The sequence below is a fragment of the Girardinichthys multiradiatus genome, chromosome 2 (assembly GCF_021462225.1).
Source record: "Girardinichthys multiradiatus isolate DD_20200921_A chromosome 2, DD_fGirMul_XY1, whole genome shotgun sequence".
NCBI classification, from domain to species: Eukaryota; Metazoa; Chordata; class Actinopteri; order Cyprinodontiformes; family Goodeidae; genus Girardinichthys; species Girardinichthys multiradiatus.
Genome location: NC_061795.1, coordinates 51,965,904 through 51,981,707, shown reverse-complemented (window position 1 = coordinate 51,981,707; position 15,804 = coordinate 51,965,904). Strand labels below are relative to the sequence as shown.

Sequence of the window (15,804 nt, the reverse complement as noted above, 5' to 3'; positions counted from 1 at the left end):
GACTTCTGAGCTTCTCACTGGGCTCATGGCTTTTATTAAAACACACATTAAAATGGGCAGCGCCCTGTTTACAGTTTTTTCTCACATGTAGTCACGTACACACTTTTCCGGCTTACCATATTTAGACAGTCATTGTCCAGCACCTGCACTCGTATCTACTGATATGAGCAGGGAGTAACACTTATCACCAATTTTCACACTTCTGCAGTTTTCAGTAATTTTCCACTTCACCTCTTCTGTGAGAAATACTTTTGCAGACCACACAATACACAATGTCTTATACTAACACATGTTATACATTTTATTTCCCACACTGGTTATCAGAATCAGAAAAGCTTTATTGCCAAGTACGTTTTTGGACATACAAGGAATTTGTTTTGGCGTAGTCGGTGCAATACAATACAAATGAAACAGTATAAACATATCTACAATATAATATAAATATATGTGCACAGTTTTAAGTGAGTGAGAGTAAATATAGAGCAGTATAAGATGTGAGAGCAATACAACAGTGCAGGTGATCATTGTGCAAGTAAAGCAGGAGTCCAAGCTGAGCGTTAATGTAACTCATAGAGTTACAGGTTACAGGTGTCCTGTCAGCAAAAAAAGGGGGGGTGTGGGGGAAAGGGACAGTGTCAGGGTGGTTTCTGGGCTTTGTTAACCAGGCTGGTGGCAGATGGGAAAAAACTGTTCTTGTGGCGTGAGGTTTTGGTCCGGATGGACCGCAGCCTCCTGCCAGAGGGGAGAGTCTCAAAGAGTCTGTGACCGGGGTGGGAGGGATCAGCCAGAATCTTCCCTGCCCGCTTCAGGGTCCTGGAGGTGTACAGTTCCTGGAGCGACAGTAGACTGCAGCCAATCACCTTCTCAGCAGACCGAATGACACGCTGCAGCCTGCCCTTATCCTTGGCTGTAGCAGCGGCGTACCAGATGGTGATGGAGGAGGTGAGGATGGACTCAATGATGGCTGTGTAGAAGTGCACCATCATAGTCTTTGGCAGGTTGAATTTCTTCAGCTGCTGCAGGAAGAACATCCTCTGCTGGGCTTTCTTGATGAGGGAGCTGATGTTTGGCTCCCACTTGAGATCCTGGGAGATGATGGTTCCCAGGAAGCGGAAAGATTCCACAGTGTCAATTGTAGAGTCACAGAGGGTGATGGGGGCAGGTGGGGCTGGGTTCTGCCTGAAGTCCACAACCATCTCCACTGTCTTTAGAGCGTTGAGCTCAAGGTTGTTCTGGCTGCACCAGTCCAACAGATGGTCCACCTCCCATCTGTACGCGGACTCGTCACCATCAGAGATGAGTCCGATCAGGGTGGTGTTGTCCGCAAACTTCAGAAGCTTGACAGACTGGTGACTGGAGGTGCAGCTGTTGGTGTACAGGGAGAAGAGCAGAGGAGAGAAAACACAGCCTTGGGGGGAACCGGTGCTGATGGTCAGGGAGTCAGAGACGTGCTTCCCCAGCCTCACGCGCTGCTTCCTGTCAGACAGGAAGTCAGTGATCCACCTGCAGGTGGAGTCGGGCACACTCAGCTGGGAGAGCTTATGAACATAATAATAATGATGCACACACATAATATATCTCCACAGACTCCTGAGGCGGCTGACGGGTACCGTGAGGCCAAGCGTGCCGCAGCCCGAGCTGTGGCAGAGGCAAAAACTCGGGCCTGGGAGGAGTTCGGTGAGGCCATGGAGAACGACTACCGGTTGGTTTCGAAGCGATTCTGGCAAACCGTCCGTCACCTCAGGAGGGGGAAGCAGTGCTTCGCCAACACTGTTTATAGTGGGGGTGGGAGGCTGCTGACCTCGACTGGGGACATTATGGGGCGGTGGAAGGAGTACTTTGAGGATCTCCTCAATCCTGCCATCAAGCATTCCCTGGTGAAAACAGAGGCTGGGGACTCGGGGTTGGACTCTTTCATCACCCAGGCTGAAGTCACCGAGGTGGATAAAAAGCTCCACGGTGGCAGGGCTTCGGGGGTGGATGAGATCTGCCCTGAGTACCTCAAGTCTCTGGATGTTGTGGGGCTGTCATGTTTGACACGCCTCTTCAACGTTGTGTGGTGGTAGGGGACAGTGCCTCTGGACTGGCAGACTGGAGTGGTGGTCCCCCTTCATAAGAAGGGTGACCGGATGATGTGGTCCTGCTGGCCCCCTCTAGCTAAGACCTAGAGCATGCGCTGGGGCAGTTCGCGGCCGAGTGTGAAGCGGCTGGGATGAAGATCAGCTCCTCCAAGTCCGAGACCATGGTTCTCGACCGGAAAAAGGTGGCTTGTCCTATTCAGGTTGGAGGGGAGTTCCTGCCTCAAGTGGAGGAGTTCAAGTATCTCGGCGTCTTGTTCACGAGTGAGGGAAGAACGGAGCGGGAGATCGGTGCGGCTGCCACAGTAATGGGGGCGCTGTGCCGGTCCGTTGCGGTGAAGAGAGAGCTGAGCCGAAAAGCAAAGCTCTCAATTTACCGGTTGGTCTACGTTCCTACCCTCACCTATGGCCATGAACTTTGGGTCATGACCGAAAGAACGAGATCCCGGATACAAGCGGCTGAAATGAGCTTCCTCCGTAGGGTGGCCAGGCACTCCCTTAGAGATAGGGTGAGGAGCTCGGCCATCCGGGAGGGGCTCGGAGTAGAGCCGCTGCTCCTCCACATTGAGAGGAGCCAGTTGAGGTGGCTCGGGCATCTATACCGGATGCCTCTTGAACGCCTTCCTCGGGAGGTGTTCCAGGCACGTCCCACCGGGAGGAGGCCCAGGGGACGGCCCAGGACACGATGGAGGGACTATGTCTCTCGGCTGGCCTGGGAACGCCTTGGGCTCCCCCTGGAGGAGCTGGAGGAGGTGTCTGGGCACCGGGTCATCTGGGTGACTACTGCGTCTGCAGTAGACACCCAGATGACCCGGTCCCGGTTGAAGGGGAGGATGAGGAGTACGAGTACGAAATTACTTTGACGTTGATTTCTTCTCTTCACCGGCTTGGCAATGGGTCGTAGTTCTAAAGAAAATAGGGGGAACCAGAGTGTCATGCGTCCACGATCAACTCAAAGATCAACTGTCCGACCCAAACTGGATGACCCCAACAAGGGGCATGGTGTGAAATAACAATACTATGATATTCACAAGAGTGGATTCCTAAAGGAAAATAGTTATCCAGTAGAAAAAAACTATCCTGAAGAAAGAATGATGAACGTGAGACAAAAAGGAGAGAGCTTTGTATGACGTAAATTTAGCTCTCCATGGGTCAAACAGACCCAGCTTAGCTTTAATTTCATTCAGGGATTTAGTGGATTTTGATACACAGTGCCTTGCGAAAGTATTCGGCCCCCTTGAACTTTTCAAGCTCTTGCCACATTTCAGGCTCGGTCCATTCTGATGCTCGGGTTGAACTCGGTTTGAACAGCAAATTCTCTTCATCAAATGTAGAAGCACTGAGTTGCTGCCATATCTACCCAATAAAGTGACAAGTGAGGATATTTACAGTTCCTTGTGAAAGTATTCGGCCCCCTTGAACTTTTCAACCTCTTGCCACATTTCAGGCTTCAAACATAAAGATATAAAATTCTAATATTTTGTGAAGAATCAACAACAAGTGGGACACATTCATGAAGTGGAATGAAATTTATTGGATGTGTCAAACTTTAACAAATAAAAAACTGAAAAGTGGGGCGTGTAATATTATTCGGCCCCTTTACTTTCAGTGCAGCAAACTGACTCCAGAAGTTCAGTGAGGATCTCTGAATGATCCAATGTTGTCCCAAATGACTGATGATGATAAATAGAATCCACCTGTGTGTAATCAAGTCTCCGTATAAATGCACCTGCTCTGTGATAGTCTCAGGGTTCTGTTCAAAGCGCAGAGAGCATCATGAAGACCAAGGGACACACCAGGCAGGTCCGAGATACGGTTGTGGAGAAGTTTAAAGCCGGATTTGGATACAAAAAGATTTCCCAAGCTTTAAACATCCCAAGGAGCACTGTGTAAGCAATCATATTGAAATGGTAGGAGTATCAGACCACTGCAAATCTACCAAGACCCGACCGTCCCTCTAAACTTTCATCTGGAACAAGGAGAAGACTGATCAGAGATGCAGCCAAGAGGCCCATGATCACTCTGGATGAACTGCAGAGATCTACAGCTGAGGTGGGAGAGTCTGTCCATAGGACAACAATCAGTCGTACACTGCACAAATCTGGCCTTTATGGAAGAGTGGCAAGAAGAAAGCCATTTCTCAAAGATATCCATAAAAGGTCTCGTTTAAAGTTTGCCACAAGCCACCTGGGAGACACACCAAACATGTGGAAGAAGGTGCTCTGGTCAGATGAGACCAAAATCAAACTGTTTGGTCACAATGCAAAACGATATGTTTGGTGTAAAAGCAACACAGCTCATCATCCTGAACACACCATCCCCACTGTCAAACATGGTGGTGGCAGCATCATGGTTTGGGCCTGCTTTTCATCAGCAGAGACAGAGAAGATGGTCAAAATTGATGGGAAGATGGATGGGGCCAAGTACAGAACCATTCTGGAAGAAAACCTGTTGGAGTCTGCAAGAGACCTGAGACTGTGATGGAGATTTATCTTCCAACAAGACAATGATCCAAAACATAAAGCCAAATCTACAATGGAATGGTTCACAAATAAATGTATCCAGGTGTTGGAATGGCCAAGTCAAAGTCCAGACCTGAATCTGTAGAGGTGTGTTTGAATAGATTAAAAGTGTTATTATTGTGTTTACCGTTATAAGATGAATTCTTTCTTCTGTGCATAAGGAAACAAGCCTGTCTGTCTGGAAACAGATTACATTAGAGGAAAGTTCTTGGCGAGAGGAAAGACAAATGAGCTTGTTATTGCAGGCAGCCAGGAAATCTGGTGAACACTGCCAGGTCAATTTGACTTGAGAGTTTGCAATCCAGATAAAGTCATGAGAGTGTTATCATAAAATGTCACGTATGCCAATCTGATGTTTTCCAGATGTTGGGCAGGATAAGAGATAACAGTGTGAATGTGCCAAGGAATGTTGTGTAACGGAGAATAATGATTTCAATTGGTTAAGAAGACCCCAATACACACTAATGCTTTGTATCTATAAAAACTGCCCCGTAAAGACTGGAGGCAGGGTGACTTCTGGAATTTTTGATGAAGATGATTCTGTGTGCTTTTTGAAGAATAAAGTACCCTCTCGTGAGGTTGTTTGAAGGGAGAATATTTCTGAGTACTGTCCCTCGACTGAGGACTGAATAGATAAAGACTTTGGTCTCTCTCTTTTTTCTCTCTTCTAACAATCTTCACAGTGCCCTGCATGCAGGGAGACTGTCTAAAAAACATAAAGTTGGAATTGGCTAAGGCAGTCTTAAAAAGAGTAATGCGCACCCCCGGCTGGGTCGTGGTGCCAAGGCAGGCATAAGTCTTTTTTCATATAGTACTTTGCGTTAATACCGATTCTCTCCAAGAATTAATCATTCTTGTTTAAGAGACAGCTATTTCATATATATAAAAAACTTGTTAGAAAATGTACGTAGGAGACCTTGAGGAAAATTAGCCGGTGGATTTAAGTGAAGGAAGAGAATTGTGCCTCCGTGTGATGTCCGGAGGGCAAAAAGCACTGGAAAAGGCCACAGCTGTTGAAATCCTACATGTACATGATTTAGAGGTTGCAATGTTGATTGCAGTGTTTTCTTTTCTTTTTTATCGAGAATCTGTGGAAAGAGCTGAAGACTGTTGTTCACGAATGCTCTCCATCCAACATCACTGAGCTCCAGCTGTTTTGCAAGGAAGAATGGGCAAGAATTTCAGACTCTTGATGTGCAAAACTGATAGAGACAAACCCCAAGAGACTTGCAGCTGTAATTGCACTCATCAGACCAGGCAACGTTTTTCCAATCTTCTATTGTCCAACTATAGTGAACCTGTGCCAATTGTAGCCTCAGTTTCCTGTTGTTAGCTGACAGGAGTGGCCCCTGGTGTGGTCTTCTGCTGCTGTAGCCCATCCGCCTCAAGGTTCGACGTGTTGTACATTCAGAGATGCTCTTCTGCATGCCTTGGTTGTAACGAGTGGTTATTTGAGTTACTGTTGCCTTTCTATCAGCTCAAACCAGTCTGGACATTCTCCTCTGACCTCTGGCATCAACAAGGCATTTGTGTCCACAGAACTGCTGCTCACTGGATATTTTCTCTTTTTCAGATCATTCTCTGTAAACCCTAGAGATGGTAGTGCATGAAAGTCCCAGTAGATCAGCAGTTTCTGAAATACTCAGACCAGCCTGTCTGGCACCAACAACCATGCTACTTTCAAAGTCACTTAAATCACCTTTCTTCCTCATTCTGATACTCGGTTTGAACTGCAGCAGATCATCTTGACCATGTCTACATGCCTAAATGTATTGAGTTGCTGCCATGTGATTGGATGATTAGAAATTTGCATTGAAGAGCAGTTGGACAGGTGTACCTAATAAAGTGGCCGGTGAGTGTGTATATATATATATATATTTATGTATATATATATACATACATACATATCTACAGGGGTGGACAATGAAACTGAAACACCTGTCATTTTAGTGTGGGAGGTTTCATGGCTAAATTGGACCAGCCTGGTAACCAGTCTTCATTGATTGCACATTGCACCAGTAAGAGCAGAGTGTGAAGGTTCAATTAGCAGGGTAAGAACACAGTTTTGCTCAAAATATTGAAATGCACACAACATTATGGGTGACATACCAGAGTTCAAAAGAGGACAAATTGTTGGTGCACGTCTTGCTGGCGCATCTGTGACCAAGACAGTAAATCTTTGTGATGTATCAAGAGCCACGGTATCCAGGGTAATGTCAGCATACCACCAAGAAGGACGAACCACATCCAACAGGATTAACTGTGGACGCAAGAGGAAGCTGTCTGAAAGGGATGTTCAGGTGCTAACCCGGATTGTATCCAAAAAACATAAAACCACGGCTGCCCAAATCATGGCAGAATTAAATGTGCACCTCAACTCTCCTGTTTCCACCAGAACTGTCCGTCAGGAGCTCCACAGGGTCAATATACACGGCCGGGCTGCTATAGCCAAACCTTTGGTCACTCATGCCAATGCCAAACGTTGGTTTCAATGGTGCAAGTAGCGCAAATCCTGGGCTGTGGACAATGTGAAACATGTATTGTTCTCTGATGAGTCCACCTTTACTGTTTTCCCCACATCCAGGAGAGTTACGGTGTGGAGAAGCCCCAAAGAAGCGTACCACCCAGACTGTTGCATGCCCAGAGTGAAGCATGGGGGTGGATCAGTGATGGTTTGGGCTGCCATATCATGGCATTCCCTTGGCCAAAGGAAAATTGGACTGAAAACTTTAAAAATGTTTAGATGGGCCAGTCAAAGGCCACTCTAAACAAATAAGTTTTTAATCTTGATTTAAAGCAATTTAGGGTTTCGGCGCTTTTCCAGTTTTCTTGGAGTTTATTCCAAATTAGTGGACCATAAGAACTAAAATCTGCTTCTCCATGTTTGGTTCTGGTTCTGGTTCTGCAGAGTAGATTTGAGCCAGAAGACCTGAGAGGTCTGGCTGGTTGATACACTGACAACAAGTCTGTAATGTATTTTGGTACTAAGCCATTCAGTGATTTATAGACTAACAGAAGTATTTTAAAGTCTATTCTCTGAGCTACAGGGAACCAGTGTAGGGACTTTAGAACCGGGCCGATGTTCTCCACTTTCTTAGTTCTAGTGAGGACGCAGCCAGCAGCGTTCTGGATCAACTGCAGCTGTCTGATCCACTTTTTAGGCAGACCTGTGAAGACACCGTTGCAGTAATCAATTCTACTAAAGATGAACGCATGAATTAGTTTTTCAAGGTCCTGCTGAGACATTAGTCCTTTAATCCTGGAGATGTTCTTTAGGTGATAGAAGGTCGACCTTGTTACTGTCTTTATGTTCCTCTGAAGGTTCAGGTCTGAGTCCATCACTACACCCAGGTTTCCAGCCTGACTGGTGGTTTCTAGCTGTATTAACTGAAGCTGTGTGCTAACTTTTAAACGTTCTTCCTTTGGTCCAAAGATTATTACTTCAGTTTTGTTTTGATTCAACTGAAGAAAATTTAGGCCCATCCATGCATTGATTTCTTCTAAGCATTTACCCAGCGCTTGAATGGGTTCATGGTCACCTGGTGACATCGTAACGTATAGCTGTGTGTCGTCTGCATAGTTATGATAACTTACGTTGTTGTTTATTAAAATCTGAGTTAAGGGGAGCATGTAGATATTGAATAGGAGGGGCCCTAAGATGGACCCTTGGGGAACGCCACATGTGATTTTTGTGCTCTCTGATGTAAAGTTACCTACTGACACAAAAAAGTCCCTGTCCTTCAAGTAGGATTTAAACCAGCTGAGTGCTGGACCAGAAAGGCCGACCCAGTTTTCCAGGCGCTCTAATAAAATGGAGTGATCAACAGTGTTGAATGCTGCACTAAGGTCCAATAATACCAGCACTGTGGTTCTTCCACAGTCTGCATTTATACGGATGTCATTGAACACCTTGACAAGAGCAGTCTCTGTACTGTGGTGAACAGGAAGCCTGACTGGAAGACATCGAAGCGGTTGGTCGTTGTTAGGAAGTTGTTTAACTGTTGAAACGCAGCTTTTTCAATAATCTTACTGATGAAGGAGAGGTTTGATATAGGCCTGTAGTTCTGTAGTAGCAGCTTGTCCAAGTTGCTCTTTTTCTATAGAGGTTTGATAATTGCTGTTTTCAGGGCCTGGAGGAAAACACCTGATAAAAGGGACGTGTTTATTATTTGTGTTAAATCAGATGTTATTACAGGCAAAACTTTCTGAAGGAAAGCTGTGGGGTAAGAACGCTGTCAAAAACAATGTATGTAAAGACTGAAATGTGTGCATATTAGTCAATAGTTGTGCATAAGTAAAATCCAAAAGAGGTATTGTATATTTTCTCTATAAAAATACAAAATAAAATGTTACAGCTTCAAGAAATAACAAAGACAAAGTTCAAGTTTACAGTTGTTATTCTTTATGAATACAATATGCTATAACAGTTTGTGAATACGATTTATTTACTATGAGAATACGAATTTACATCAGCGACTTGGTATCACGTGATCTCAGGCTGGTTAGTGGAGCACAGAGTTAGTCGATTCGCGTTGCGCATGCGCTGTCACACTTCTCACCGCCAGTAAACGTAGTGCCAGAATGGGAGATAATTCAGTCTAAAAGGAATATTAGGAGCAGAGGGGAGATGGGGGGAAATCAAGAGTATTATAAATAAAGCATTGTTCTTATTTTTATGAAATACAAAACTAAAACATAGAATATAGTGGGTGGAGTTATACAATGATGTACAGTAGGTGGCAGTATGCACCTCTGAATTTGTTGCATACCGCCAGCAGAAGAAGAAGAAGCAGCAGCACTAGCACCAAGATGACGGACCAAGAGCATATATTAATGACATTAAGACATATATAAACTTTTTAACATTACCTGGCTTTGTATCGTAGTTTCTTGGTCCATCATCTTGGTGCTCGTGCTGCTGCTTCTTCTTCTTCTGCTGCTGGCTGTTCGCAACAAATTCAGAGGTGCATACTGCCATCTACTGTACATCATTGTATAACTCAACTCACTATATTCTGAGCCTGAGATCACGTGATACCAAGTCGCTGATGTAAATTCGTATTTTCAAAGAAAAGAAATCGTATTCACAAACTGTTATAGCATATTGTATTCATAAAGAATAAACCAGAACTGTAAACTTGAACTTTGTGTTTGTAATTTCTTGAAGCTGTAACATTTTATTTTGTATTTTTATAGAGAAAATATACAATACCTCTTTTGGATTTTACTTATGCACAACTATTGATTAATATGCACACATTTCCATCTTTACATACATTGTTTTTGACAGCGTTCTTACCCCATAAAGCTGTGGGTAAAACATCGAGACAGCAGGAAGAAGAGCTTAGTTGCTGTACGATTTCTTCTAAGATTTTGTAGTTTATTTGGTGAAATTGGTAAATTTAGTCAAAATCAGTTCTAGTTGGAGACAACATTGGTCCTGGAGTTGATGTGGATGGTCTGACTGCCTCTCTGATCTTTTGGGTTTTTTCAGTGAAGAAGTTAACAAATTCATTGCAGGTCCTGGTAGAGTGGAGTTCAGATGCTACAGTTACAGGAGGGTTTGTTAACCTGTCGACTGTGGCAAATAATGCACCAGTATTGTTAATGTTTTTACTGATGATCTCAGAAAAGAAAGATTCTCTTGCATTTTTCAGTTGTAGGTTATATCTGTATAGTCTCTCTTTATAGATCATATAGTGAACCTGGAGTCCAGTCTTTCTCCACCTGCCTTCAGCTTTTCAACACTCCTTTTTTTTACTTCTGACTGGTGGAGCACTTCTCCATGGAGACATTTTCTTCCCAGAAACGACTTTCACTTTAATTGAAGCAATTGAATCAATGATGTCTGAGATTTTAGAATGAAAGTTATCTACCAGCTCATCTACAGTGTTACAGGGCAAAGTGGAGGTAGAAGAGTAAATCTGGTTAAAGGTTTCAGCAGCACCGTCCTTAAAGATGTGTTTTCTTATCAAGTCTCTTTGGTAAACTGAGTCATTGCAGATGATGCTTTCAAAAATAACAGAAAAGTGGTCAGATAGAACAACATCAGTTACAGACACCTTGGAAATGTTTAGACCCTTAGTGATGATCAAGTCCAAAATACAGGTCCTTCTCAAAATATTAGCATATTGTGATAAAGTTCATTATTTTCCATAATGTCATGATGAAAATGTAACATTCATATATTTTAGATTCATTGCACACTAACTGAAATATTTCAGGTCTTTTATTGTCTTAATACGGATGATTTTGGCATACAGCTCATGAAAACCCAAAATTCCTATCTCACAAAATTAGCACATCATTAAAAGGGTCTCTAAACGAGCTATGAACCTAATCATCTGAATCAACGAGTTAACTCTAAACACCTGCAAAAGATTCCTGAGGCCTTCAAAACTCCCAGCCTGGTTCATCACTCAAAAACCCAATTATGGGTAAGACTGCCGACCTGACTGCTGTCCAGAAGGCCACTATTGACACCCTCAAGCAAGAGGGTAAGACACAGAAAGAAATTTCTAAACGAATAGGCTGTTCCCAGAGTGCTGTATCAAGGCACCTCAGTGGGACGTCTGTGGGAAGGAAAAAGTGTGGCAGAAAACGCTGCACAACGAGAAGAGGTGACCGGACCCTGAGGAAGATTGTGGAGAAGGGCCGATTCCAGACCTTGGGGGACCTGCGGAAGTAGTGGACTGAGTCTGGAGTAGAAACATCCAGAGCCACCGTGCACAGGCGTGTGCAGGAAATGGGCTACAGGTGCCGCATTCCCCAGGTCAAGCCACTTTTGAACCAGAAACAGCGGCAGAAGCGCCTGACCTGGGCTACAGAGAAGCAGCACTGGACTGTTGCTCAGTGGTCCAAAGTACTTTTTTCGGATGAAAGCAAATTCTGCATGTCATTCGGAAATCAAGGTGCCAGAGTCTGGAGGAAGACTGGGGAGAAGGAAATGCCAGAAGTCCAGTGTCAAGTACCCACAGTCAGTGATGGTCTGGGGTGCCGTGTCAGCTGCTGGTGTTGGTCCACTGTGTTTTATCAAGGGCAGGGTCAATGCAGCTAGCTATCAGGAGATTTTGGAGCACTTCATGCTTCCATCTGCTGAAAAGCTTTATGGAGATGAAGATTTCATTTTTCAGCACGACCTGGCACCTGCTCACAGTGCCAAAACCACTGGTAAATGGTTTACTGACCATGGTATCACTGTGCTCAATTGGCCTGCCAACTCTCCTGACCTGAACTCCATAGAGAATCTGTGGGATATTGTGAAGAGAACGTTGAGAGACTCAAGACCCAACACTCTGGATGAGCTAAAGGCCGCTATCGAAGCATCCTGGGCCTCCATAAGACCTCAGCAGTGCCACAGGCTGATTGCCTCCATGCCACGCCGCATTGAAGCAGTCATTTCTGCAAAAGGATTCCCGACCAAGTATTGAGTGCATAACTGTACATGATTATTTGAAGGTTGATGTTTTTTGTATTAAAAACACTTTTCTTTTATTGGTCGGATGAAATATGCTAATTTTGTGAGATAGGAATTTTGGGTTTTCATGAGCTGTATGCCAAAATCATCTGTATTAAGACAATAAAAGACCTGAAATATTTCAGTTAGTGTGCAATGAATCTAAAATATATGAATGTTAAATTTTCATCGTGACATTATGGAAAATAATGAACTTTATCACAATATGCTAATATTTTGAGAAGGACCTGTATGTCCCTGTTTGTGCGTTTGCTGTTTAACATGTTGAGTCAAACCAACATTTCTAAGAGTGTCACATAGATCTATTGGACTTCTGTCTTCAGGATTGTCCATGTGAACGTTGAAGTATCCCACAATAATTAAACAGTCATAATCAACACATATCACAGATAAAAGTTCATTAAAATCACTGATAAAGTTTGTTTTGGACTTAGGAGGCCTGTAAATATTCAAGAACATGGTTCGGACCGGGCTCTTTACCTGGAGAGTCAAATATTCAAAAGAGTCAAATTTGCCCAGAAATACTTTATTACACTCTAATAAATCTTTAAACAAAGATCACGTGTAAAACTCTGACCTCTCTTTCTCAGCCAACTGGCCGGTTACTGTTGCTCGCTGTCGAAATATCCTTTTCCCAGGGGAAACGGGGGCATTTCTCTGTAATTCTGGCCACTAATTTATTTAATTGCTGAGATCTTTCTCGCATATATATATATATATATATATATATATATATATATATATATATATATATATATATATATATAATATACTAAAGACTGGACCTCAGCGGACTCATCTGTGAAACTCCTGAAATTTGCTCATGACACCACTGTTATTGGACTGATTCAAGACAGTAATGAGTTTGCATACAGACGAGAGGTGGATCGGCTGATGAGATGATGGTGGACTTTCAGAGAACACCACCCTCTTCCCTTTCAACAACACTGTCTGCTGTGGACCTCTTCCCGTTCCTAGGAACCACCATTTCTCGAAACAAGAACCCTCCACAGGAGCTGTTGGTCATCTTCTACACTGCCATCATTCAGTCTGTCTTGTCTTCATCCATCTCAGTGTGGTTTGGATCATCCACCAAACAGGACAGGTCCAGACTGCAGCGAATAATCAGGACTGCAGAGAATAATCAGAGCTGACCTTCCCTCCATCCAGGACTTATACAGGTCTAGGGTCAGGAAAAGAGCTGCTAAAATCTCTGCAGACCCCACACACCCTGCACATAAACTGTTTAGAGTTTTACCTTCAGGTGGCGCTACAGAACACTGTTCACTAAAACCAGCCGCCATAGAGACAGTTTCTTCCCCCAGGATGTTTCTCTGATGAAAACTTGACAGTCAGAGCTCCAGAACAACACCAGGCAGATTTGGACTGATCTCACATTATATTCTATTGTAAAGTCAGTTGTGTTTATATGTACATTTAAAAAGATATTCTTTATTATTGAGAGGAAAGGGTAACGGAGTCAAATTCTTCGTTTGTCTGAACAAACTTGGCAAAAGCAGATTCTGATTCAAGCTAACAGCTACCTGGCTTTCTAAAACTGATAACCAAGGGTTACAACTTACTCCGAGTTTTCACTAATCCTGCGTTCTGAAATGCAGTCCTGGAAGTGCATAGCATGCCCAACAACCATTGGCCATCAGCAATGAACCAACTATGCTGCAGCATGGACCAAGGCCCCACTCAGGTAACATTGCATCAAAGGAGACCGTCCCCTGGCCAGGCCCTACCCTTCCGCACTGCCTAAGCCACAAATGCTATCCTCACACCATCAGTCCCTTCTAAACCAACGCAGACAGAGGCCGGGGCACCAGAAGGTCAGGCTGCGCCCTCAGCTTCCAGTGCCCCCATCCCTATCCCTGGTGTAGGCATGTATGCCTGTGATATTGTTAAATATACCTTTGGATACCGGTGTGTATGTCTGAAGTGCATAACATTTTCTATTGCATGAAGGGTGCAAGAGAGGCAAGCTCCCCTCACTTAAGCTGTAGGACAAGGCCAAACAAATGTAGGCTAGATGCACAATAACATCCTCCTGCTCACATGGGCAAGGCCAGTTGCTCCACCATAGATATTGTCCAAAATAAATAAAACATATTGTCTTTTTTTTTTTACTGAATTGTAAATGTTATTCTGTACATGTTTTTCATGATTCATAAACTGCATATGTTTTTGTCTTAAATATGTAATGTATACTAAAATAATTTTGTATACATTTAGGTATGTTAAAGTAGAGAAGCTGAAGTAACATCCCTGTATCGTTTTCTGTGCATTGTGCAGAAGAAATTAGCAAATTTTACATTTTTTTTTCTTTTTTATATAATTCTATATAATTTTATCACAGATGCTTAAATTTTGAACTGATTTATTATCTACTGATTTGGATGTAATTCGTTATATTTTCAGACAAAGTTTTTGGGGCTGCAGATTTGTTGGCGTGCTGCTTGGTAACAGACAGCTTCTCTCCAGCGTAATACACAGACTGTGGGATCTGTTTCACAATCAGGTACATGAATCCACATTTAAACTCCGCTGTTCAGCCTGCCTCTTCCCTGGTTGACATATCAACATTATTCTATAGCAGTGGATGTTTAAATCAATTCATTTTAATTTTATTTATATAGCGCTCACTAATTTTTAACACATCATCTCAAGGCTCTTTACAAAAAACAAAGAAGTTAATTCAGTCTAAGCATACAGACAGATTCAAAGTCAGTTGCATCCATTCCAGTTAGCTCCCGATTTTCACACAATGCAGTCAGAATTAGTTTATTATTCAAATTGGTAAAAACAGTGTATTATGGAATCCTTGCAGACTACATTAATAAAAAATATATAAGCTTTTTTTTATTTGTTAAATTCATATGATAACTCTTAAACTTCTATCCAAAGGCAGCTTCACTGAGTGCTGTACACATACTTGGCCTGGCAGCCTTCATGGTCCACCTTCATGCCTCCATGGCAGTCAGTCCTCTGGTTCAGTTGTTGCCACCCATGCAGATACAGGCAGTACCTTTGGCAGATGGTCTCAGTGCAGCAGTATTGTGCAACACACATACCAACATGATCTTCTCTGTCAGGTAATGTCATTCAATTCAGTTAAGTTCATTTAATCTACCCATACACATCATATTCAAAGTCAGTTACCAAAAAATAGATTCTTGTTATTGAACAATGGAGTCAAGATAAATTTATTATGACAATTGCTAAAACGTTTTCTAAGGAAACCCAGCAGATTTCTAGTCACTAACTTTGCCTGAATCCCTCATACTGAACATGCGTGTAGCGACAGCAGAAAAGAAAACGCCCCTTTAACAGGAAGAAACCTCCAACGGAACCAGAACCAGGCTCAGTGTGAATGGACATCTGAGGGTCTATATTAAAGAAGAAAGTAGAGAGTTAATGAAAGTAGTAGCGTCTTTAATGGTGTGCTGTACCAGAGTTACAAAGTTAAACAGATAAGCTCGGAACGTGGAAGAAAGTCTGCCATGAAAACCAGAGAAGATTACAGAGTTGGTCGTAGCTATAGCTCATTCAAATGCTGGGGTTTGCAAGATCCTCTAGTGTGTGTAATGAATTTTAGCTTTGGTAAAACTAACAAGTCCAAATTAAAACTATTAATGTTTAAACTTGAAAGGTCTTTGCCAGAGACGTTAAATGCAGTCCCATGTGCCACTAGGTGGCAGCATGAACAGGACTCTGACCCTTA

The 15,804-nt window shown here is 43.2% G+C and overlaps 1 protein-coding gene across 5 annotated transcripts in view; it reads left to right on the top strand.

The window, feature by feature from the left end:
- LOC124855757 (Fanconi anemia group A protein-like) overlaps window positions 1-15,804 on the top strand; it is a 105,527-nt gene that overhangs the window by 68,705 nt on the left and 21,018 nt on the right. For all 5 annotated transcript variants that reach the window (XM_047345845.1, XM_047345854.1, XM_047345820.1 and 2 more), the window contains exons 24-25: window positions 14,502-14,601; window positions 14,988-15,175. In XM_047345845.1, the coding sequence (XP_047201801.1) occupies window positions 14,502-14,601; window positions 14,988-15,175 (288 nt within the window). The remainder of the gene's footprint in view (window positions 1-14,501; window positions 14,602-14,987; window positions 15,176-15,804) is intronic.